Raw genomic sequence first — 25,134 nt, 5'->3', positions numbered from 1 at the left:
GGATAGAAAGCAAGCTAGGCCTTGCATCAGTGATGGTCCTGACAGCCAGATGGTCCCAAACTGCAGACTGCCTTCCAAATTGGCCTGATCCACGCTGTCAATGCCATGGCCACAGACAGGCAGACCTCGCTACCGGGAGTCAGCAGACACAGCCTCCTTGCCACTGCAGCGCCAACCACGACAACCAAGCCTTCCTTTCCTCAGTTCCCCGTGTTACCAGAATTAGGTCAGGACAGAGGCAGGTAGCCTCCCTCTGAGCAAAGATTTCTAACAAAATTGAGCACAAATATTTAGCCGCCTGAATTCATCATAATTGGCATGGCTGGGAAAGTGCAAAGGACTTACCAGCACACGCTGGAAAAAGAGGTAAGGAGGATACATCTACTGGTCCTGCAGACTTACTTCTAACATCCCCTGTGGCCCGCTAACAGGGAACGGGAACAACTGCAGCTATAAGTGCCCCACAGCCGAACCCAAGTGTCTAGAAGGGCTAGAGACCTTCTGGGGTATGGGTTACAGCTTCTACGGGATAAACATCTCAGCTTTTCTATCTCCCCTATCTGGGCTGGCTGGCAGGCTCAAGAAGAACCAGAAGGCAACAGAAGATCGGCATCTGAAGAATCCTTCCTTGTGTCGTAGGTTGCACCCAGACCTTCTCGAGGACCATCGGGCTAAGTGGAGGAAGACGGGGGCAGATAGATGATGATGTCTCATGGACCCCGCTGCGGTCCCACACGGGCCAGCAGAGCCGCCAGAGGGTGAAGGCTGGCCTGCAGCGGTGGTTCTGAGGTCCCTACTGCAGCAAGCTGCAGGAGGTGCCAGGACATGCACGGTGGCTAGTAAGTAATCAAAAACCATTTCCCCCTTGTGCCCCCTGCCCATGCTTTCTCAACCGTTTCTGAGTTGACTTCACTCATTGGGAGCCCGAACTGTCCCCAGACAGACGGCGTGCAGAAACTGCTGAGGAGCTACACGGGGAGAGGTGTGATGGGGGTGTCTAACACTGACCCACTTTCCTCAGGCTGCAGGCCAGTCTCGTCTCTCCTCTCGCAGGGGCTGGGCTGGGCCAGGGTCTGCCCTGCAGGGAAGTCTGGGCTCCAGACGATTGCTTCCTTTCACGTTTAGGACACGCTGCTCACTGGATCGACTGCAGGCCGTCCATCCAGCCACTCATGCGACCACCAACACAATGCTAGGATGCAAGATGCTGTGTCTGATGCCAGTGAAACTGGGTAACAAGAGAGCCTCAGCCCAGCCAACGGAAGGGTGGGGAGGACAGGTAGTTCCACAAGCGATTACGTGCTGGTGTTAGGCTAGGGGCGGTAGGAGCTGCCACAGGGGACAATCGTGGCTTTCATGTTTCTCCAGATGGCTGCACTCACGTCTCGGCTCAGACGTCACCTACTCAGAAAGGCCTTCCCTGACCGCCCCATTTGGACTTGTTCCTCCTTGTTCTCTACACATTCTCTGCACACTCCCACTTTTCCTCCACAGCACTCGCCATTCCTCCTGCATCTGTTACTCTCTGCCTCAGTAGAACATGAACCCCGCAAGGGCAGGCACTGCTCACCGCCACATTCCCAGGAACCCACATGGTGGATGTGAGGGGGCACCCCAGGAGCCGCCAGAGAGATGGTGGAGGAAGAATCTGAAGATTCAGGCCTGAAAGTGAAGCCACAGGGGCAGCCTAGGCCACAGCATCTGTGCAGGAACCTGCACATCGGAGGCCCTCTGTTCAGAAACCCCACAGCTGGCAAGCCCAGAATCGGTTCCCTGGGACCCCCACCACCTTCTCTCGGTGAGGGCAGCATCGAAGGGCCCACCCCCCAGCTCCTAAGCCCGGCTCAGCTCCCGACCCCAGCCCAGCAGCCTACTGGTCTGATGTGACCGTTCTGCGGGGTGTCCACACAGAAAGAACCACACAGGTAAGTAACCACGATCTGAGAAGCAGCACTCGAGCCAACAGGCAAGAGCCACAGGAAAAGCAGAGCCACCTAGAAGGGGGACAGACGGCCTCACTGCGCGGAGTCTGGCAGCCTGTCCACAACGTTTTAAGCCCAGTTCTGATTATTCTACTCACACAATGTACAGAATTTTGAGAAGCTTCGGAGCAGCACTAGGAACAGGATCTAGGAGGAAGGAGGGAAACAAATTCTAGGACAGAAAAGAGAAGCCCAGGATTATTTCTGTCTTCGAGTCTAGACCTTCCATGAGAACGCGCGACAACTGCAAATGCCTGTGGAGAATTTAAAGGAGGGATGGCTGCGCCACAGAAAGAAACCAGGGGCAGGAGCAACCCTCCAGAATGGGCTTCTCCATGGTTCCTGGGTCAGACCTGTCCCATCCCACAGGCAAGCCCTGGCCACACTGGGCTATGGAGCACCTGCAATGTGACCAAGTGTGAGAGGGGATATGCTAGAGCACAGACCGGAGTCAAAGCCGAGAACGAAGAACGCACACCACCTCATGAACAGGTTATAGCCCTTGCATGCTGACATATCCCGGATCTAGACTAGCTTGAATAAAAATTAATAAAATTGATTTCACCCGTTCCTTTTTGGCTTTTTCTAATGTGGCCACTAAAAACCCTCTGAAATTACATGTGTGGCTTATACTGTATTTCCTCTTCTTTTTTTTTTTTTTTTAAGAGAACGGGAGGGGAGGAGCAGAGGGAGAGGGAGAGAGAATCCCAAGCAGGCTCCATGCCCAACGCAGACTGGGGCTCGATCTCAAGACCCTGAGATCAAGACCTGAGCGGAAATCAAGAGTCGGATGCTCAACCGACTCAGCCAGCCAGGCGCCCCCGACTTGTGTTGTATTGCTACTGAACAGTGTTGGTTAAACCAGTGAATTCTTAAAAACAAGAGCACCAAAGGCATAACAACACAAAATAGCAGCCCCATCTTACTATTTCAATAGTGTGCCGCTGAGGCAACCCCTTTCTACTTTCCCAGCGGGGAGAATATTCAGCGGAGTGTTCAGTATGCTTGCAGCTCTGAGTCCTAATTTGTTAACGGCAGACATTACCTGACTGTCTCTTCCCCTCCCTCTGACAGCCCCGTACCTCAAGCCCATCCTTCCAACAGTTCCACTGCTCTGACCAAACAAGACAAACTAAGGGGGTAAACAGAGCTCTGAGCTGAACCAAGGGGCACTCTGCGAACACACACAACCTTCGTGCCTGGTGGTGACTGTCAAAAACCTATCCGTAACTTCTCCAAACATGCTCAAGTAATCCATCAGGTGTTCCCTGGGTTTCGTCTCTTGGAGACCATCCTCCTAGAGAGTTCCACCCTGCCTCTCCAACATGGGCTTTCCTTTGCAGCAAGAAACAAGGGATTTTTTGTTTCCCAGATCCCAGAAAACTCGTTTTGGTGAAGCATGCCTCCCACCAGCTTCCAGGGAAAGGGTCCATGGGAAGCACCCCTCCCTGCCCCCCGTTCTTGGATGCCTGCAAAAATTGCCTGCAGGGTAATGTGCCCAAATTCAGAATTCCCTCAGAATTTTTTTTTCTTTTTAAGATTTTGTTTATTCATGAGAGACACACAGAGAGAGGCAGAGACACAGGCAGAGGGAGAAGCAGGCTTCCTGCAGGGAGCCGGATGCAGGGCTGGATCTCGGGACCCCAGAAGCATGTCCTGAGCCAAAGGCAGACGCTTCACCACTGAACCACCGAGGTGTCCCTTCCCTCAAAATGTTGAGGGGTTTGCTCTACTGTCCTCCAACCTGTCCTCACTGGCATGTTTTACTCTGTTTATATTTACTGTGATCATGTGGGTTTATTACTATTACCTTTAGGTGCCTTCTACCTACCATACTTTCTCTTTGCTCTCTTTTTTCTAGAGGAATGACCTAGTTTTTATAATTCTGAGCATTTTCCCTGTATTGGTTTGAAAGCTTGCAGGCCTATTTCAATTTTTTTAATGGTTACCCTTAACATTTTAATACCTTTACTTGACTCAGAAAGGCTGAAGCACATCAACATCCCTCCTACTCTTCCCAAACAGTTCAAAGATCTTAGAATGTGTTCATTAAAATCATCCCCTCACTCTCATTTCCACTGTTTGTCAGGATTTTAGTTTTAAATTCTCAAATGAGTAGCGCTCACAGTTTCCTAAGTTAATGCTTATTGAGATCCACCCACACATTCCCACTGTCCTGGTTACAACTTTCCTTTCTGTCCCACTCTGTTCTACTGGGTCTAGTTTCCTTCTTCCTCAAGTGCAAGGAAGGTCTGTTAGTGAATAAACTTAGTTTTTTCTTTCGGTGAAAATGCCTTCATTTTGTTCCCACTACTGAGTAAGGGGGTTGCTGAAAACTAAGTTAACGTCTTTTCCTGAGCATGCTGAAGAGTTCATTTCATTCCTGTCTGGCCCCGAAGCTATGACTTAGACCCCTGCTGGGCTTCCCTGGTGAACCCTGGGAGTAATCTGTATTTTTTTCCCCAAGCTGCTTTTCAGATGCTTTTTTTCCCTGGGGGAACTCCCATTAGACACAGCCTGGGTCCTCTCATCCTGTGCTCTTGCTGGTTGCTTCTCTTCCTTGTGTACAGTCTCTCTCTCTGGTAAACTCTACTTCCCTTCTTTAGATCTATTTTCTGGCTCATGTAATTCTCTCTTAGCGTGTGTCTACTTTGCTCTTTAACACTTCCACTGGGTTTTATTTTTTATTATTTTTTAAAAGATTTTATTTATTTATTCATAGAGACACAGAGAGAAGGGCAGAGGCACAGGCAGAGGGAGAAGCAGGCTCCATGCAGGGAGCCTGACGTGGGACTCGATGTGGGACTCGATCCAGGGTCCCCAGGATCACACCCCAGGCTGCAGGCGGCGCTAAACCGCTCCGCCACCGGGGCTGCCCTCCACTGGGTTTTAAATTCAATCAGAATTTTCATTCTGGAGTTCTAGGTTCTTAAAAAAAAAAAAAAAAAAGTCCTTTTAAATGTATCATCTTATGCTTTCCTTCAGCCCTTTACTTACTTAAAACATTTATATATTGTACTCTCTTCTATTACCTGGGGTTTAAAATGTTCATCATTTGTGGCAATGGTAGGATTCCAAGTGGCCTGTGCTGTGGAAGGGTCATTCGACACAAGTTTTGCTTTACCTTTGACAAGGAGCTCCAAGGGTATCAACAGCCTGGTGCCAGGCTGGTGCTAGTGCAGGGATTCCTGAAACACGTGGGAATTATAAATATAGAATTCAAACCCGGATGTTTCAACTGCTCACAGGAGACGTCTCCCAATACCTCAAGTATAGGGCAATGATAAATTTCCTTGCTGGGATGCCCAGCTATCTTGGTTGGAAGAGCGTTGTGACTCTTGATCCTGGGGTCGTGAGTTCGAGCCCCATGGTGAGTGTAGTAATTACTTAAATAAATCTTTAAAAACATATATTAAATAAACTTCTTCGCCATTTCTCCAGCCCCACAGGGGAGATATTCTTGAATTCCTTTTATTCTTTCCACCAGGGACTAGCCTTTTGAGGCGAATTTCTATTTCAATTCCATGATCATTAAAATCCAAACTTCTATTTTTGTGAGGGTCCAATAAACACCCTCCAGAGATGCCGCAATCAAGCAGGCTCCTCTGCTCTGGTTTTAAATTCTCTCATTGATTTTGGTTTCTTGCTATCCCTTTGCTTTCTTATAAGCTTAGTTACATATTTAAAATCTATATTATATTTTATATGACATTTCTCAGTGATTGAGTAGGAGTGGTTCTACATTAGCTCAATCTACCATGTGGGATTGGAAATCCACTCCACTGCTGTCTGGCTTCCCAAGAAGTTGAAAAATTGGATATATCTTCATTCCCAATCTTTTGTATGTGACCTGTTTTCTCTCTTTGGAAGCTTCATCCCCAGTGTTCTGGAATTACACAATGTGCCAATCAGAACTTTTTCCATTCACCATCCTGGAACCCTATGATCATCAATTTTGGAAACATTCCTGATTTCTTTGATACATTTCTGTCCTTCATCTTTTTTTCTTTCTTTAAGACCTCCTAGATGTCAGATGTTTTCATTGTATTTCCTGAGAGTTTTTGTCAACTCTTTTCTCTCCCCTAACATTATGTTTTTAATACCAAGAACTCTTAATTGTTCTGAGTTTTACAGCATTCTGTTTTATTTCATCAACAAAATATCGGCTCTTATTTCTCAGAGGATATTCACTGTGTTCTGAGGGTTTCTCCCAGCACATCTTTCTCTTTGCTTGTTCTAGCCTCTACCCTTTGTGTTGGGGGCTTTCTTTTTTTTTTTTTAAATTTTTTATTGGTGTTCAATTTACTAACATACAGAATAACCCCCAGTGCCCGTCACCCATTCACTCCCACCCCCCGCCCTCCTCCCCTTCTACCACCCCTAGTTCGTTTCCCAGAGTTAGCGGTCTTTACGTTCTGTCTCCCTTTCTGATATTTTGTTGGGGGCTTTCTGAATCTGTTCAGTGACCTCTGACTGTCCACTCCTAGTTGAAATGAGTCAACAGGAGGAGATCTTTACGGTGAGGGAACAGTTCTGTATCTTTTTTTTTTTTTAAGATTTTTATTTATTTGAGAGGGGGCGGGGGACAAGCAGGGGGAAAGGGAGAAGCAGGCTCCCCACTGAGTAGGGATCATAACCCGAGCCAAAGGCAGACACTTCACTGACTGAGCCACCCAGGAGCTCCCATGAAACTTCAGATGACAAAATGGCAGAGAACTGCACACACACTGCATGTGCACCAATGTCAATTTCCTGGTTCTGATAGTGTCTGTGGTTGTGTAAGATACAACCACTGGGGGAAACTGGATGAAGGGTGCAGGGGACCTCTCTATTGTTTTACAACTTCCTGTGAATCTCTAACTAATCTTAAGATAAAAAGTAAAGTTGCAGCAATAAAGAGATGATGAAAGCTTTGTGAACACAAGCAAGGCTCTGGACTGGGATGGATCACGTTAGCTGGAGTAGAACCTAGCTTTTGTCCTGAAGGCCTGCTAAACCCTACCAACTGCACGTCTGTCTCTGACACTGTTCAGTTTTTCCTAGAGAGGAGTTCTCCAATCCCACACCTCAAGCCTGGTTTCAGCGCCCGGAAGCAGGCAGGAAACTCAGCTGCAACTTCCCCTTTTAGTGTACAGACTCTCCTGAACCTTTGTTTCGTCCCAGTGTTATGCTACCCTTTGCTATGTCTAAGCTGCCTGAATCCAGAGCCGCCCTGGTTCAACGTCTCCAGAGCATAAACCTTGGCCTCTAGTGCAGGGTCTGTACAGGTGGAGAGGCAGACCTTTCAACTAATCCCTCCATCTTTGGGCCCAAACCTTACTTGTGCCTGGGGCAACAACGTCAGGTGCCTCCAATCCCTGAGACTTTCTGCAGTGCTTTGTCTCCACTGGCACCGTCTGAGCTTCCTCTCCTCTGCTCAGTCTTTGCTCACCTTTCATCTTCTAAACCTTGAAATCTTTGGGGCCTATGGGTGGCTCAGTCGGTTAAGCTTTTGACTTTGCCTTTGGCTTGTGTCATGGTCTCAGGGTCCTGGGATGGAGCCCTGCATGGGGCTCCCTGCTCAGCAGGGTGTCTGCTTCTCCCTCTGCCCCTCCCCCTGCTTGTGCTCTCTCTCTCTCTCTCAAATGAGTAAGTAAAATCTTTAATAAAATAAAACTTGCAATCTTTGTCTACTGTCTTCCCTCCCATTCTTTTTCCTCATAGGTTTACACATTTAAACAATTCATTTACTGGGGCACCTGGCTGGCTCAGTCGGTAGAGCAAGGGACTTTTGATCTCAGGGTTGTGAGTTTGAGGTCCATGTTGGGTAGAGATTAAAGAAAGTTAAAAAAAAAATCATTTACTGTCACTTTGGAAGCGTTTTTGGAGAAAGTGGAAATGAATGTGTTCAATTACCATGTACACCTAAAGGATGTCAACCAGAGACCTTTAATCTTAAATTTGCAAGGTACTTACCTATAAACATGGAACATATTTAAAGATAGAGAGATGATAAGGTAACAAAAACAAGAAATCACAAATTCAAAAACTAGAAATCTGGGGCACCTGGGTGGCTCAGTCAGTTAAGCATCCAACTCTTGGGCAGCCCAGGTGGCTCAGCGGTTTAGCGCCGCCTTCAGCCCAGGGCGTGATCCTCGAAACCAGGGATTGAGTCCCACATCAGGCTCCCTGCATGGAGCCTGCTTCTCCCTCTGCCTGTGTCTGTTCCTCTCTCTCTGTCTGTGTCTCTCATGAATAAATAAATAAAATCTTAAAAAAAAAAAAAAAAGCATCCAACTCTTGATTTCGGCTCAGGTTGTGATCTCAGGGTCCTAAAATCAAGCCCTGGGTTAGGCTCCATGCTCAGCACAGAGTCTGAGATTCTCTCCCTCCCCCGCCCCTCCACCCTGCTCAGGTGCACTCACTCTCTCTTTAAAAAAATAAAATAAGGGATCCCTGGGTGGCACAGCGGTTTGGCGCCTGCCTTTGGCCCAGGGTGCGATCCTGGAGACCCGGGATCGAATCCCACGTCGGGCTCCTGGTGCATGGAGCCTGCTTCTCCCTCTGCCTATGTCTCTGCCTCTCTCTCTCTCTGTATGACTATCACAAATAAATTAAAAATTTTAAAATAAAATTAAATTAAAAAATCAGAAATTCTTAGTTTCGACACTCACCTACTTAATTTAGAAACCAGTTCATCTTTGAGGGACTCTCCCAGTCCTGCTATTCTAAAATGTGAAGTGGTGGGGAAGGAAAAGAAAGTACAACTTCATCAGAATCTATCCCAGTCACCTGAATCTATCTGTGCAGACAACTGGCTTTCTGATTCAAATGTCAAAGACACTTTAAACTGCATAGATTGCTGTTATTCAACCACAATAGTCAGACCTGATCCGGGGCAAAGTGGGGCTCTGGGTGGAAGAGACTCACTGTCAGTGTCATGCGACAGGCATGGGGAATCAACACTTCACACACTTACAAAATTAAATTAGATTCTTAAATGCTAAACTAAAAACAATCACTGAGAAAGTCACAAAACATAAATAGCAGCACATGTGCCCCTCAGCAGACAGCTACCCTGCTTGAGGATGGAGGATCTGTGAAGCAAGAGTAGCCAAGGCACACTCGGCTGGCCTCTGGCCTCGGTTACCAGGCACCCTTTGTCACACGCATGGCACCTGCTCGCACGCTTCAGCACAGCCGTGTCTCAGACCTGCCACACGGCCACAGAAACGACTCGGTTACCAAAGCACATTCATGCCAAGCAAGGAGCATTTCTTCACCTGCTGCACAAGAAATACTATAATCCATCCTACAAGGGAACCAAAAAGGAGACTAGATGGTACAGGCCCTGACTCTGAAAAACTTCAGTTGTGACTAGCATCCTATGTGTAATTCATGTGACTGGTAAACATCTGAAAGCTTGCCCCACTGCCCAGTAAGCCCTAGTTAGCAGCCCCTTTCTTCTTCCTGGGGGACTGTGGAGCCCCAGATGTAAAACAATTAAAATTTCATTCTAGAAAGATTTAGAACTAAGAGCCCTTTCAGTTTGTAAGGATCGCAAATCCTCTAGAGTCTATTTAAATAGGAAAGGAAGTTAAATCCCAAAGTAATGCAAGATGCCCGGCAGAGACCCCAGTGACACAGAAAGCACCTACCACAGGAAGTGGCCCACCTGCCCCGACTCTAGGACAAGGAGAAGACCCAATGGCAGGGTCAACCAGGCAGCCAACGAATGAGCCAGTTAAAAAGTGGGCAAACAGGGGATCCCTGGGTGGCTCAGCGGTTTGGCGCCTGCCTTTGGCCCGGGGCGCAATACTGGAGTCCGGGGATCGAGTCCCACATTGGGCTCCCGGCGTGGGGCCTGCTTCTCCCTCTGCCTGTGTCTCTGCCTCTCTCTCTCTCTCAATCTCTCTGTGTCTATCATAAATAAATAAATCTTAAAAAAAAAAAAAAAAAAGGGGATCCCTGGGTGGCGCAGTGGTTTGGCACCTGCCTTTGGCCCAGGGCGCGATCCTGGAGACCCGGGATCGAGTCCCACGTCGGGCTCCTGGTGCATGGAGCCTGCTTCTCCCTCTGCCTGTGTCTCTGCCTCTCTCTCTCTCTCTCTCTCTCTCTCTCTCTCTCTCTCTCCCTGTGTGACTATCATAAATAAATAAGTAAGTAAGTAAGTAAGTAAGTAAGTGGGCAAACCATTTTCTGAAAGAGACATTTCTCCAAAGCAGGTTTCCAAGCACGTGGAAAGACTCTGGAGGTCGTCAGCGGCGAGGGGCGCGCCCGCCACACCAGCACACCACCCCCCACACACAACGCGCACGGACGGTAACACGCGGGGCTGCCTGCTTGGTGCCCCTGGAACCCACTTGGCCGCAGCTGCCCTGCCCGCAAGCTGAAACGCGAGGGGCCGCGTGACCCGGCAACTCCACTCCTGGGCAGAACACCCAGGAGAACTGAAAATGTACACCCCGCACAGAGCTGTACATCAGTGCCCACGGCAACTGTATTCACAACAGTCAAGAAGTGGCAACGACCCACATGCCATCCACGCATGAACCGCCCCACACAGTAGAGCCCTGCAAGGAGTGAAGTAGAGATGCGCACGACCCGAAGGAAACCTGAAAATGTGTTCAGCGAGGAGCCAGACACAGAAGGCCGCGTATTACATGTTTTCATACGACAAGTCTGGAGTCGGCAAACCCACAAAGATGAAAACGCAAACAGACCAACACAGAACGTGGTTACCAGGGGCTGGACAGTGAGGGGGTTCGGCGCAGCTGCTAAGGGGCAGAGGCTCTCCTTTATGGGTGAGGACAGTGAAACGTTCCTATTCTGCACAGTGATGGTGGGGGCACAAACCTCGGAATACACTAAAAGCCATGTGAATTAACTTAAAAGGGTGAATTTTATGGTATTTAAATTCTATCCCAAAAAAGCTAGCTTTTTTTTTTTTTAAAGGCAAGCCTAAGGTGATGCTGCAATTAGTGACTCTGCCTGGTTCTATGGTCTTGAGTAGGAAGTTCTTGAGCATGTCTCCCGAGTCAGTGTAAATCCTCTAAATCCTCTGTATTACAGATTTTATTTTTTAAGTCAAATACCCATACTTGTCTCAACTGTAACTAAATCACCAGAAAACTAAAATCAGCACTGCAATACCCTCTACTTCTACCCCTAGAGATCAGATGGTTGTCCTCCTGTGAACCTTTCTTTCCTGAAGTCTTAGAGTCATCTTGGTCCATTTGTCGCTTCCATCAACCTGAACCTGAACCTGAACCTGAACCTGAACCATTCAGCCCCCTGGGACCTCAGTTCCCAGACTATAAAACAAAGGAGCCAAATCAAATCCTCCCTTCTAGAACCACCATCATGGGCCCAGACATACCTTAAAACCTAGTACACAGCCAACGTCAATCATCTTGGAGGCTCAAAGACCTCACCTTCACTGGGCACCTGACAACTGGAAACTCCTCCATCCTCTGATGTCACCAGCAAAAGAGAGGAGAGAGTGCAAGAGTCTACAGGGAAGCTGGAGAGGATGGAAACCCCAACATACCTCAGGCATCACTGTATAGGATACAGCCATCGTCCCACCATGAGCTGCATCATCTGAGAAATGCCTCAGTGGGGAGCGGGAAAGAGATGGGGATTCTTTTTTTTTTTTTTTTTAAGACTTTATTTATTTATTCATAGAGACAGAGAGAGAGTGAGAGAGGCAGAGACACAGGCAGAGGGAGAAGCAGGCTCCATGCAGGGCCTGACGTGGGACTCCATCCTGGGTCTCCAGGATCACGCCCTGGGCTGCAGGCGGCACTGAACCGCTGCGCCACCGGGGGCTGCCCAGAGATGGGGATTCTGAGGGCCCTCTTGGAGTTCGGCCTCTACAACTCCCAGCCCATATCTGAGCCAGCCCGGCCCCCTTGGCTTACTTACCATCCCCCAGCCTACTAGCCCTCTGTTCCGGGATGCAAGCCCTGAGCTTAAGGCACAAGAGACTGGCCTGAAGGCCTGCAGAGTTCAGGGACTTCTCCCACCCCACCCCTGCGGCCACAAGAAGGGCTTGTTTCTTGGCAACAGAAGAGTACAGTCAGAAAAATGCCTAGTCAACTGACCTGAGTTCTAGAATTCCAGATGCTGCCAAAGAGCTGGGACTCCTGCCTCAGTCACCAAAAGAAAAAAAAAAAAAATCTCATCATCATGCTGGGAAAATAAGCATTCTAAGACGGAAGTATAAATGGGTACTACTTTGGGGGATGACAGTCTGGTAAAATGAATCCGAAGTCTTAAGACTGTATTCCCATCCCTTGATCAGTACTTCTGTTTGAGGAATTTATCCTGAGAAATTTGAAGAAGTAGACAAAGATTAAAAAAAAAAAAAAAAAAAGTATCTAGTATAAGACAGTAGTTCTATTATTTAAAGCTATAAAAATCTGGAAACATTTTAGCTAGTCAAAAGAGGAGACTGGGGGTGTCTGGGCTGAATGTATGCCTTTGGCTTAAGTCAGGATCTCCGGGTCCTCGGATCAAGTCCGAGTTAGGCTCCATGTTTCTCTCTCTCCCTGTCACTTCCCCTGCTTGTGTTCTATCAAGTGAAAGGATGAATCTTAAACAAAAGAAGAGACTAGCTTAAGAAATGTGGTTCATCCGCCTGATAGAATTATGAGCATTCATTAAAAAGCATGCTACCAAAGGGGCATCTGGGCGGCTCAGTCAATTAAGCATCAGACTTGGTTTTGGCCTGGGTCATGATTTCAGGGTCATGAGATCCAGCCTGGTGTCAGCTCTGCACTCAGCAGTCTGCTTAAGACTCTCTCTTGGGGCACCTAGATGGCTCAGTCAGGAAACTCCTGATATTGGCTCAGGTCCTAGTCTTGGGATCCTGGGATCGAGCCTGCATCTGGCTCCACGCTCTGTGGGGAGTTTGCTCCCTCTCCTTCTGCCTTCTTCCTGCTCTCCTTCTCTCTCTCTCAAATAAAATAAATCTTGGGGCACCTGGGTGATTCAGTGGCTGAGCATTTGCCTTCCGCTCAGGTCACAACCCTGGGGTCCTGGGATCGAGTTCCACATTGGGCTCCCCGTAGGGAGCCTGCTTCTCCCTCTGCCTATGTCTTTGCCTGTGTCTTTCATGAATAATAAATAAAAATCTTTATAAATAAATAAATCTTAAAAAAAAAGACCCTCTCTCCCTCTTCCCCTCCCCTTCTGCATCCTTTAAAATAAATTAAAAAAAAAAAAAGCATGCTACCAAAATGTTTTGAAATGGGATGAAAGTGCAATGACACAGAAACACCTCCACCTATGAACACTGTACAGAGGACCAAAGCCTGTTCCAGAAAATGGGCAGTCATACTTGACCTTTATAACACACTTAATCTGTGCATGTTTCCCAAACACTGGCCCCAAGAAGAGCAAAGGCAGTAGCACCAAGGCTGCTATTGAGGGAAGGTATCTGATCATGGAGGCCCCCAAGGTACAGAGAACAAGTACAGTAAAGAGATGGCAGAGAGAACACGATGAACACTTCAAGAGTGCACAGGATGAGCTGGTCTATAGCAGCAATGACCCTGAGGGGTGAGCAAGTCTCTGTGAGATGCCAGCAGCACTGCCTTCCCAGGCAGAGACGTGGCCAGTCTGCAAGGGCTGTAGTGTGGCCCGAACCCCACGTCTACTGCTAGTTCAGCAGAAGGCTCAGAATTAAGACCCTGAAGCTCAAGCAAGGGAAAGTGGCAAACAAGTTTTTGTTATTGGTGCTCTCTCTCTCCCTCTCTCAACTTTGAGAGAGGGAGAGAGAGAGAGTGTGTGTGTGTGCGTGCGCGCGCACACATGGGGGGGAGGGGCACACACAGAGAGATAGAGAATCTCAAGCAAACTCCCTGCTGAGTGCAGAACCTGACCCAGGGCTCGATCTCACAATCTGAACCAAAATCAAGAGTCGGGCACCCAGACGACTGAGGCACCCAGACGTCCCTGATGTTATCTGTTAAAATACAATCCATAGAAGGATTCTTTAGGTCTGAACCCTTGAGAATCAGTGTAACATCAAAGTGAGGGAAAATGTCAAGTAGCTCCTGAAGAGTTTCCTGGGACACCTGCAAAGGCTGTCAAGAAGGGTCACCTGCACAGCAACAGATCTGATAACTTGCAATTAGGGAAAACAAAACAAAAACCTATAAATCTAAGACAAATAAGAGAATAATCCTATCAATTTTTCTTCAGGGTTGGATCAGCAGGGACTGAACAGGCCCCGGAACCTACAGACTTTCCCTACTTCCCTGACGGTTGGCCCTACACTCCCACAGCCCGTCCCCTCCCCCCTCTGCATTCACCTGTCCACTTGCTGCTCTGGCTGCCAGCCACCATCCCTCTACTCTGAGTACTGCCCATGGTTATGGATCACTTCCAGATTGCCTTATTTTACAGACCATCTTGCTCGACCCCTACTCTCTGGCATTAAAAGCTTTAACAAAATTCTTCATAAAGATAAGTCTTAGGACAGAGGATGAACTGAGGATTAGATAAAGTGAGATTGATTAGAAAGGTTTTTTCCAACATTCAAAAGGCAATTATGTGAAATGCAATGTAGTATCATGAACTGGATGCTGAAACAGAAAAAGGACTTTAGTGGAAAATTAACCCAAATAAAAGCAACACAAGGGACAGATTGAATACACATTTTCAAAGTAGGTATCGCTCTTCCCATGGATGATGCCAACCAAATAAGACCCTGTGCTTCCAAGACCGAATATCCCTTACACTTCTCTGTCCACGCTGCTCCTGGCAGGACCATCACCTGGGTGTGCACTCCAGAAGCCTGAGCCTGCCCAACTTTTCCCTACCCCACCATGTGTCAGGAGACCACATGTCTACAGTGAACATCCGTCACTTTCCTAAAAGGTCATTTAATGGGGACAGAGCTTCAGTTTGGAAAGATGAAAAAGTTCTGGAGATGGATGGTGACGATGGCTACACAACAATATCAATGTACTTCATGCACACTTCAAAATGGTAAATTTTATTATGTATATTTTCTCACAATAAAAAACAAACATGGGGCAGCCGCGGCGGCTCAGCAGTTTAATGTCACCTTTGGCCCAGGGCATGATCCTGGAGTCCCGGGATTGAGTCGCACCCACGTTAGGCTCCCGGCATGGAGCCTGCTTCTCCCTCTGCCTGTGTCTCTGCCTCTCTTTCTCTCTGTGTTTCTCATGAATAAATAAATAAAATCTTTAAAAACAAACAAACAAATATAAGGGCGCCTGAGTGGCTCAGTGGTTGAGCATCTGGCTTTGGCTCAGGTCATGATCCTGGGGTCCTGGGATTGAGTCCCTCATCAGGCTCCCCAGAGGGAGCCTGCTTCTCCCTCCTCTACCTATGCCTCTGCTTTTCTGTATCTCTCATCAATAAATAAATAAAATACTTAAAAACAAACAAACAAACATAATTGCTCCCCAACTCCCTCCTGATCACTCAAGAGCCCTGGGTGTGCTGACACCCACTGCTCCAGCCCGGTCAGTGTTATGGCAGCTTTCCCCGACACTCCCCAGATTCCCCCCATGGCTGGTGCCATGCCTTGTCTAAGAAATCTTCCAATCACCCCTCCATCTCTACTGCTCTCAAAGTGCCATTACTACTCTCTGATTCAATAGTCCTAACTGTACTCGGGAGTTAGGTCCTAGGGTCAAACTGAGCATCATCAAAATTATCCTTAAAAAGCCCCTATCACTAGTCCAACGCACTATTTTTCCCCCTGGCATTAGAACAGGTCGCTGCTTTGTCCACTGAATACTATATGGAGCTGCTGGTTCACATTTTGTATGAAAACCCGGCACTTTCAATACTCTGTGCTGTGTGTGTGCGTGCGCGTGTGTGCTGTCATGTAAATTAAATACACAAAAGATGTAACTCGCCTGCACTGCAAATCCTCCTAACTGGCCGCAGGCTTTCCAGGTCCCCCACCTCCTCCATCATATGAACTGCCGCCAGATTATTCACTGCAAACTTTGAAGTGGTCCTCGTTATGTGGAAAAACCACAACACAACTCAAACTCTTGAGGCTGTCATCTAAAGACCTTTACATTATAGAACCAGTGTTATACGAAGTCTCTGGGGGCAGTAGACCATGTGGCTGTGGGGCAGCTGCCTGGGATTCACCCAAACTCTTCACTTCCGACATGACCTTGGACAGACTCACCTGTAAGACACATAAAATAGTAACACCTACTCCACAAGGTTCTCCCAGGGAGGCCTAAAGTGCCAACCTGCATAAAGTGCTTACGACACGCCCAAGGCACAGCAGGGCATGAGAAATGTTGTCACTGCCACAGGTGATCAGATCCAGGCCACTAACTGGTCCTCTCTCTCGCCCACCTTCTCCTCACACCCTAAGGCCAGCTCAGCAGCCCCTGACGCATGGTCCAGGGATGCTGAGAGCCCTTCGGGAGGTCCAGAGTCAAACCATTCCACCATCCTATTAGATGGTATCTGCCTTTCCCACTCTCATTCTTTCCAGAATCTCCACCAGAATTTTCCAGAGGTTACCTGGTATAATGGTGTCACTGCTCTGAGGGTGAAGATGGGTGTTGGCCTATTCTTGGGTTTTGAGTTTTGTTTCAATTTCTTACCTGTAATATTGACACATATAAATAAAAGCTCATCAGGATCTTCAATAAGTGTAAAAGAGTTCTAAGGCCTAAGTGAACTATTTCTCCCAAACATCACGCGAACTTCCTGTGTCTGGCTTTGCGCATGTTTATTTTCCTGCCCTGGACATCCTTCCATCCCCATTGTTGTTCCAAATTCTTCTCACCCCCGGAAAAAAAAAAAATTATTCTCACCCCTCAAGCCCTCCCTCAAAAACTACCTGCATCAAAGCTTTTCCTAATGCTCTCCCACCGCCCTTCTTCAGAAATGTCATCTGTGCCCTCCAGCACTTTCTACCTATGAGCACCCCATTTGCTCATTAAACAGGGATCCCCAGCTCCAGCTCTGGGCCAGGCTCTGTTCAGGCATGGAAAGCAGTGAACAGTGTGTCCTGCCCTCTTACCTTCTGCTCAGGGAGACAGTAAGCAAAGTAAACGAAGCAATCAGATCTCAAATAATGCTAGATACCCTGCAGAAAATAAAGCTGAGCAAGGGATTAGAGGGAGGGTTTTCTCTCCCACCAGTCTAAGTTTCTGAAGCAGCACTAGCTAATACTTGAGCCACTACAGAGAAAAGACTAAAACACTTCATTAATAATCTTTAGGAACACCTGGCTGGCCCAAGTCAGTAGAGCATGTGACCCTTGATCTTGGGTTGTAAGTTCAAGCCCCATGTTGGGCATGGAGCCTACTTAAAAAATAATAAATAAATACAATCTTTAAACTTTTAAAATATAACAACTTTTACACTTATTACATGTTGATATGGTATCTTGGATGTAATGGATCAAGTATAATTTATTAAATGTAATCTCACCTGTTTCTATTTACTTTTTCAAATGCGACTCCTGTCAAGTTGAAAATTTCAGATGTGGCTCACATCGTATTTCTATTGGGTAGGAAGGATTCCTCTAGAGCAGAGATGGGCAAACTATGGCCTACAGGCCAAATCCAGCCTGCTGCCTGTTTTAAATAAGATTTTACTGGAACACAGCCATGCCCGTTTGTTCATTTATTGTCTCTGAATGTTTTCACGCTACAATGGCAGAGTTGACTGGTTGTGAAGGAGACAGTATAGCCTGCTAAGCCTAAAATATTTACTATCTGGCCCTTTACAGAAAGAATGCTGGCCCCTGACCTAGGGTGCAGGGCCTGTGTGGGGATGTTCTCTGGAGGCCCACAGCACCCCGCCGGGGGCAGGGGACAGCTGTGCAGCCCATGGAAAGAGCCTATGCTCTCTTAGCAGACACCCAGGCTCTGCCCCTCACTGGCTGTGTGGTTCTGAGCAAGTTATAGGCATTCTCCGGGTTGTAGGCGCTCCTTCTCTAAAATGAGGACACTGGCCGCTTGAGGGAAGTAAGATGATACAGGTAAAGCATGTGTTACACTGCCTGGCACACAGCAGGAATCCATTGATACTGGATGGATAAAAAAAAAAAAAGCACATTTCAATCATTTTCCTCTTGGACTGGTTGCACTACACTCGTAACAACTCTCATATTTTCATCCTAAGAAGAAATGAAATCCAATGAAACCCTCAGCAGTACCTGTGTATTAATATTGGTCAGTAGGCAATGCAGGGGAGATGCAGGAGAGAAGCAGGCCTTTCTAACAGGAGCACTATGATCTGAAAACACTACCTGGTTGCTAGGGGCACTTAATGTCCCTTCCCTTCTATCATCCCCCTTTTGATAATCTCTGGCATTAACACTGCTACCAGAAGACTAAGGCAGAAACTTCAAACCAGTTACACCCATAATATTGGGCGGAGGGGGGGGGGGGGCACAAACGGATCCTATTGACATCAACAGGGTTTCTGAAAGACCTATATGTCAGTCCCAGCCAATGGAACCAGCAACCCAGGGAGCATGTTATTAGACATGCAGATTCTCAGGCCTGCCCAGCCTGTTTCAGAAGCCTGAGTTAACAAGAGCGCCAGGTGATGCCACACATATTAGCTTTTCAAAGTGCTGGTCTAGATTCCACGTATCCACACTCTCCCCACCCTCCTGCCACCAATGGTGAGCAATGTTACATAGATGGTGCCCGATTCCTTCAGAGTAACAGGTCAGGCATAAGCTTGCCTACTCCAGGCTGCGGTGGGTAAGACTCCCCACCCCTCCCCAGCCCAGAGCGCTGAGGCAGGCAGAGCACAAAGCCTAAGCTGCGTGCTGGTTTCCGTGCAGCTGGGATGGCATTCTGTTTCAAAAGAGGAGCCTCACGCTAAAGACTCAATCATCTCCTAAGGTGAGGATGCTATGCTCATCTCCATTCACAAACTCACATGTGTGAATGCAGGTCTAGCAAGAGTTTTCAGCTGTGTTGTTAGAGCTGCCCCTCATGACTTAGATGGGCATTACCCCCATTTTAGAAGCTGAGAAAGAGGCTCAGAAGAGGGTGGGTGCTGCCACCAAGGTCTTGAAGTAACCATGGGCGCTAGAACTCGGGCAGCTTCTAAGTGTTAAACCAGTGCTCCTTCAGATCATGCAGAGCTTGCACCAAATACCCAAAGGAAACCTGGAATGGCACCGACCAGGGAGAATTTTCATTGGCTTCACGAGACACAGCCTTAGTTCTCATCCCAGCCCAGGATCCAGGACAGGGTCTCAATTTCTGCTAGGGTTTAACCCCAGACACTGCTGCATTTCAGCCACAGCTGACGCTGACTCTGGCTAGCTCTATCCTCGCCTACTGGGCTCATACCCTGCCCCAGGTGGGGGGAGTTTTGTGATGGAAGCTGCTGAAAGAGTCAACGACATGGCATATTTTGATTAATCTGCTCTTCCCAGTGTTGGGACACCTACACGTTTCAGTCCTGTGGCAATTATTCATAGTCCTCTCAAAAAAGCCCAGATCGGACAGTAAATTACATGGTCAACTTGCCTACTACCCTAAGGGGAAGTGTCAGCTGGCTAGGTGCCCACACAGCCCCAGCACAGAACATAAAGTGTCTGGGAAAAGGCTAAGAATACTCTTTGTAGGTGAATGGAAAGGGATCTGGTCATTAACTCAAACACTTCCCATGAAACTACATGTGAGCCATTCAGAATATAAGCTTTCCCGGAATATAAGGAGTCACTGTCTTTGGTTTCTCAAAAAGCTCCAAGCCAGGGAGAGAGAGCTCAAGTGTGTCGTGTAAGTGCCGTGGGAATTAGAGGCACAGAAGAGCACCAGTGAACGGGCAACAGCTGATGAGATGCAGTCTACTGAAAGGGCAGGAGACTGAGCATGAAATGTGGGCGAGAAGCCTTGAGTGTCAAGCTAAGGCACGTCAGAAGGCTGGGTCCTGACATGATCCAAGCAGTCATCTGGAAGGTCAACCCGTGGTGCTGCACGCTGAGGTGAAAGAGGGTCTAGAGGCAGGGAGACCAAGCGAGATCAGTCCAGGCATGAGACCATCACAGAGTGAGCCCGTGTGGCAGAAAGGAAATGCAGAGGATGCAAGAGGCATTTCAAACAAAGATCTGATGACAAATTAGAATGGCAGCCTGATGCCAAAGGCACGGGCAACAAAGGAACAGACAAACTGAACTCATGAAAATTAAAAAACATTATAATGCACTAAAAGACACTATCAACTCAGTAAAAAGGCAACCCACAGAATGGGAGGCAATATCTGCAAATCATATATCTGATATCCACATATCCAGAATATAGAGCGAGCTCCTACAACTCAACAACAACAAAATACTCCATTCAGGGGATCCCTGGGTGGCTCAGTGGTTTAGCGTCTGCCTTCGGCCCAGGGCGTGATCCTGGAGTCCCAGGATCGAGTCCCACATCAGGTTCCCTGCATGGAGCCTGCTTCTCCCTCTGCCTGTGTGTCTGCCTCTCTCTCTCTCTCTCTTTCTCTCATGAATAAATAAATAAAATCTTAAAACAACAACAAAAAACTCCATTAAAAAATGCAGAGGAGGGGATCCCTGGGTGGCGCAGCGGTTTGGCGCCTGCCTTTGGCCCAGGGCGCGATCCTGGAGACCCGGGATCGAATCCCACGTCGGGCTCCCGGTGCATGGAGCCTGCTTCTCCCTCTGCCTGTGTCTCTGCCTCTCTCTCTCTCTCTCTCTCTCTCTGTGTGTGACTATCATAAATAAATAAAAAAAAAAAATGCAGAGGACTTATATATAAACATTAAGTATCTCCAAAGAAGGTACTTAAATGACCAAGCAGCACATGAAAGATGCCCAACATCACTAATCATTAGGTAAACGCAAATCAAAACCCACAGTGATACGACCTCACACCTCACACCCACTAGGGGTGTGTTTCACTATAAAACAAAACAAAACAGAAAATAACAAATGTTGGCCAGAATGTGGAGAAATTGAGATCCTTGTGCACTGCTGGTGGGAATGGAACATGGTACAGCTGCTGTGGAAAACAGTATGGCAGTTCTTCAAAAAAGTAAAAACAAAATTACCACATGATCCAGCAATTCCACTTCTGGGGATATACCCAAGAGAACTTAAAGTAGGATGTCGAAGAGATACTTGTCCACCCATGTTCATGAGCTGCGTTATTCACGACAGCTAAAACGGGGAGCACCCCAAGTGTCTGCTGATGGATGAATGGCTAAGCCAAAAGCTGTAGATACAATGGAATCTCATTGAGCCTTTAAAATAAAAGAAATTCTAACCCATACTACAACACTGATGAACCATAAGGCTATTACACTAAGCGAAATGTCAGAAAGTAGGTTGGTGGTGGCCAGGAGCTGATGTGGGGGGAAACGGCATTTTTGTGTAGTGGGCATCAAGTTTCAGTTTTACAAGATAACATGAGGTCTAGAGATGGACCTGCACATATCGCTGCACAATATGAATGTATTAATACCATGAACTGCACACTTACATTAGAATTGGGGCCAAGAAGGTACATTTAAAATGATCCCAAATGTTCTGAATCACAGAGGACACAAGCTGAAGTATTTAGGGATGTCTGTTTCTAACTTACCAAATGGCTCGGGAGAAAAGGTATTTACACACATTCACACGTACAGGTGAGGCGCAGATGACAGATTATTAACTGCTGACTCATGCTGGTTGGTAATTAGTACTCACTGGCCCCGTCTTTCAACTTCTCTGTACATTTGAAGATTTTTCATAATCAAGAGTCGGAAAAAGTAATTTCTAAAAATCCCACCAACCTGGAGGTGGGAAGGGCAGTGACTCTCCAAAGGCTTTACACTCACAAAGTCGGAGGTTCCAGATGCTGGAGGGAGCCGTCAGGGAAAGGCCAGGGAAGCTGTCTGCATGTGGGGACCACAGCAGCCACAGGCCTGAAGAAAAGCCAGGAGGGTGGTGAGGGGAGTGAGAACGTGGTGGTACGGGGAAGAAGTCTCACAGAGAGAAGAGGAAAAGGACAGAAGGCTAGAGAAAGCCAGGACGGCCTGGTGTAAGGAGCCCATGGGGGAGCGCTTCCGGGAAGAGGGCAGGCCAGCTCGGTGGACAAGGGGCAAGTGGGTGGGTGCAGTAACCGGAGCCCGCCAGGCCTCCGTGACCTTCGGGCCACCGCTGGCACCCAGTGGTGAGAGGCCCGGAGAGGCAAGGGGAAGGGGCTGGCAGGTGGTGAGGAAGCGGAGCAGACACCCCCTGCAGCCAGGAGACCGTGGGGGTGAGGAGGACCCCAAAGCACGCTGGGTGTAGGGAGAGGTGCTCTTTCTTCTTTGGCTTGAAGATGATATCATCAACCTTCAGGGCCCTGAAACTCCCCGAAGTAATTAAACAGTCAGAGCAGACAAATACGGGGATGCTTTCAGCACGGAGTATGTTGGCTCCTGCTGCTCCTGGAAGCCACACGAGGCACAGATGCTTGTGTCTGTCCTTCTCGCCCGCGTCTACGAGGGCTGGCGAGTCATCCTGTGAACACGCCGGTCACAACTGCTTCATGGACCATCGGCCACAGCAGTGTCTCCCACAAAAAAAGGTCAAAATTAACACAAGGTGGAAGAACCTCATTGGAACTTCATCAGAGCTGCTGGGTGTGAAAGACTAGCTCTCACTTGCAGGATGCAAATGAAGAACACTCTTTTTAAGACTACAGGAAATCTCTCCTGCAAGTGGGGGGGTTTTCATTTTATTACTGGATAGGATTGATGACTTTCTCTCTCTCTCTCTTTCAGCACTACTCAGTATCTTAAATTTAAAAAATTTTTTGATTGAATGAATCTTCACCAGATAAAGCTATGCTATTGGTTTAAACCAAAAGTGATCTAGTGTCTTATTCCTTTGACCTAGCTGCAAAAAATTAAATGTTTCAGTATTAAAATACACAAACCCCTCAACCAGTCAACCAGAGAGGGAGAAACAAACTCCCCACGGAGGGAGCTGGACACAGGCCTCGATCTCAGGACCCTGGGATCACGACCTGAGCCTAAGGCAGACACCTAACTAATTGAGCCACCCGGGCGCCCCTGCCTTAATGTTTAAATCAAAAACCTTGCTTTTCACAATCCTGCTTCAGAAGAACACAGTGTATATGTGGGCAAAACTGACCAAAGGATCCATTCACCACAGTGAACTCCAGGTTGAAGGTCAGGTAATCTTCAACCTCAGAGCATAGCCAAAGAGCAAAACAAGAGCAAATAATCCTGGAGTAGATAAATTCAGAGGGCTATCCATTAACATGATTCAATTTTATTCTAAACTACAAAAATTTCCAGTAAACATTTTGCTCCTCCCTGTCTGTGACCACACATATGTCAGGTGGTGCCTAATAGAGCCCCCTGGGGCCAGCAGAAACATCAGAAACAAGCAATTCTCAATGTGCAGCCTGCTCACTAGAGCCTCAAGTGTTGGATATGCAACAGCCTTGAAGGCACGACCTTCTCAGGCTTGGCACTCAGCCACTGGGCAGGTGGAGCCTCAGAAGGAGCTACAGTTAAAAACACCAAAATCCTAGTAAATATAAGTGAGAGCATCTTGTAAATGAAAAGGCACATTTCCCTCTTTTGATTATTTTAGATCAGCACCCTCCCACCCCCATGCAGAAGCAGGATAAGCTCTGGACAGGGAAACTGAAAATTTCTGTCAGTTGGAACAGGAGCAGAGATCATATCCTCCTGGTTAGAACCACAGGATGGATGGCTCTTGAAAAGAGATCACCCTAAATCCAACTCTGAGGGGACCAGCAGGAGCAGGTGACACCAATCCTGGGCCAGAGCTGTTGTGACAGTGATTCGTTTCCCATGCTATACCAACAGCCCTTTTGTAAAGTACTGGCGCAGCAGAGCTTCCACTGGACCCCTTGAGGCCCTTGGGTAAAACAGTAAAAAAGGCAAAATTTCTCTTGAGGGAATAGGAAAATTAAAAAAAAGAAAAGCAGGGATAAAAATGAAGTGAGGAGGGGGAAGGCACAAAAGGACCCTTAATGTCCTAAACCAACAACAAGGTGGACAGCACAGTCAAGTTTGAGGCAACTAAAAAGGAAGGAGCGGAAACTGAGCGGCACCCAGCCTCTCCCCAAGGAGTCCTTCTGAACCTGTCTCATGACTCAGCATTCCCAGTTGGACGGTAACAACAGCAGCAAGAGAGGGGGCAGGTCTTTAGGGGCAGGAGGTGAAGCTGGATTTCCTAACATGGACCATTTCTAAGATAACACAGAAATGCCAGTTCCTCAGACTTTTGGTTGGGGGTGGGGTGCAGAGGGGGAATAAGCCAATGTTGGAATGAATCACGCTTGCAGAGATTGCTTTCATTCAACATCTTGGGGCACTCACAGGTTTTCTAGAAATAAAATGTGCTTTTTGACAATTATTTTGAGAATGACTGCTGGGTCAGGGAATGAAAAGTGCAGAAGAGAAGCACGACAAGTGCCAGTCTAGTGTCTCTCCCATTCTGCTACCCAGCGTGATCTCCCTCTCTCCTTCCACCCATCCCAACACCCTGCTCCTTCCTCTCTCCTTACCCGTGGTTACATCCTATCCACTAAGACTTTCAAGTGTTTAAAGACTGGATGATTAATGCCAACCACAGGGTCTGTGACTCATGTTTAATCAGGGTGCTTGATACAGTAATGATCTATGAATCCCAAACTTAAACATTCTCAGGTGAGCACAAACTACATTTAATTCTATTTGAAGTAGGGTTCCTCCACTCATTAGCAGTGTGACATGGGACAAGTTATTTAACCTCCTTCCTTGCCCCCCAGTTTCCTCCTCTGAGATACATGAATGATAGTACCTAGTTCTCAGCGTTGCTGGGAGCACTGAGTACTACATGTAAAGAGTGCCTGGCACATAGTAACACTACATAATGTTTGTCATTATTATTTTAAAACACAAAAGCGATACTCTACCATCCTTGTAATAGTCTTTTGGAAATTTCAAAGGATGTCTTCCAAATTCTGGGAAATATACACACACATATATATACTTATATATTCATTCCACACACACCCCCACTCGGAAGTTAGTGGACTTTGGCAGGTGTTACATTAAACATGCATAAAGTAACCGAGGAGTGAAGTTCTTGAGTATTTATAGAAGCGGCTTAATAAGAAGTTCTATCTGGGCACCTGGGTGGCTCAGTCGGTTAAGCATC

The 25,134-nt window shown here is 47.5% G+C and overlaps 1 protein-coding gene across 2 annotated transcripts in view; it reads right to left on the bottom strand.

The window, feature by feature from the left end:
- Positions 1 to 25,134, bottom strand: part of UBE2O (ubiquitin conjugating enzyme E2 O) — a 56,318-nt gene that overhangs the window by 26,423 nt on the left and 4,761 nt on the right. The window contains exon 1 of one of the 2 annotated variants that reach the window (XM_038546516.1): positions 11,889 to 11,907. The exons of the other annotated variant lie outside the window; for it this stretch is intronic. Coding sequence (XP_038402444.1) covers positions 11,889 to 11,891 — 3 coding nt within the window. The 5' untranslated portion in view covers positions 11,892 to 11,907. Of the gene's footprint in view, positions 1 to 11,888; positions 11,908 to 25,134 lie in introns of those variants that run through there. 2 annotated transcript variants of the gene reach the window in all.

Source organism: Canis lupus, chromosome 9 (genome assembly GCF_011100685.1).
Source record: "Canis lupus familiaris isolate Mischka breed German Shepherd chromosome 9, alternate assembly UU_Cfam_GSD_1.0, whole genome shotgun sequence".
NCBI classification, from domain to species: domain Eukaryota; kingdom Metazoa; phylum Chordata; class Mammalia; order Carnivora; family Canidae; genus Canis; species Canis lupus.
The sequence above is the reverse complement of the archived record's forward strand: the minus strand, read 5'-3'. Positions and strand labels throughout refer to the sequence as shown.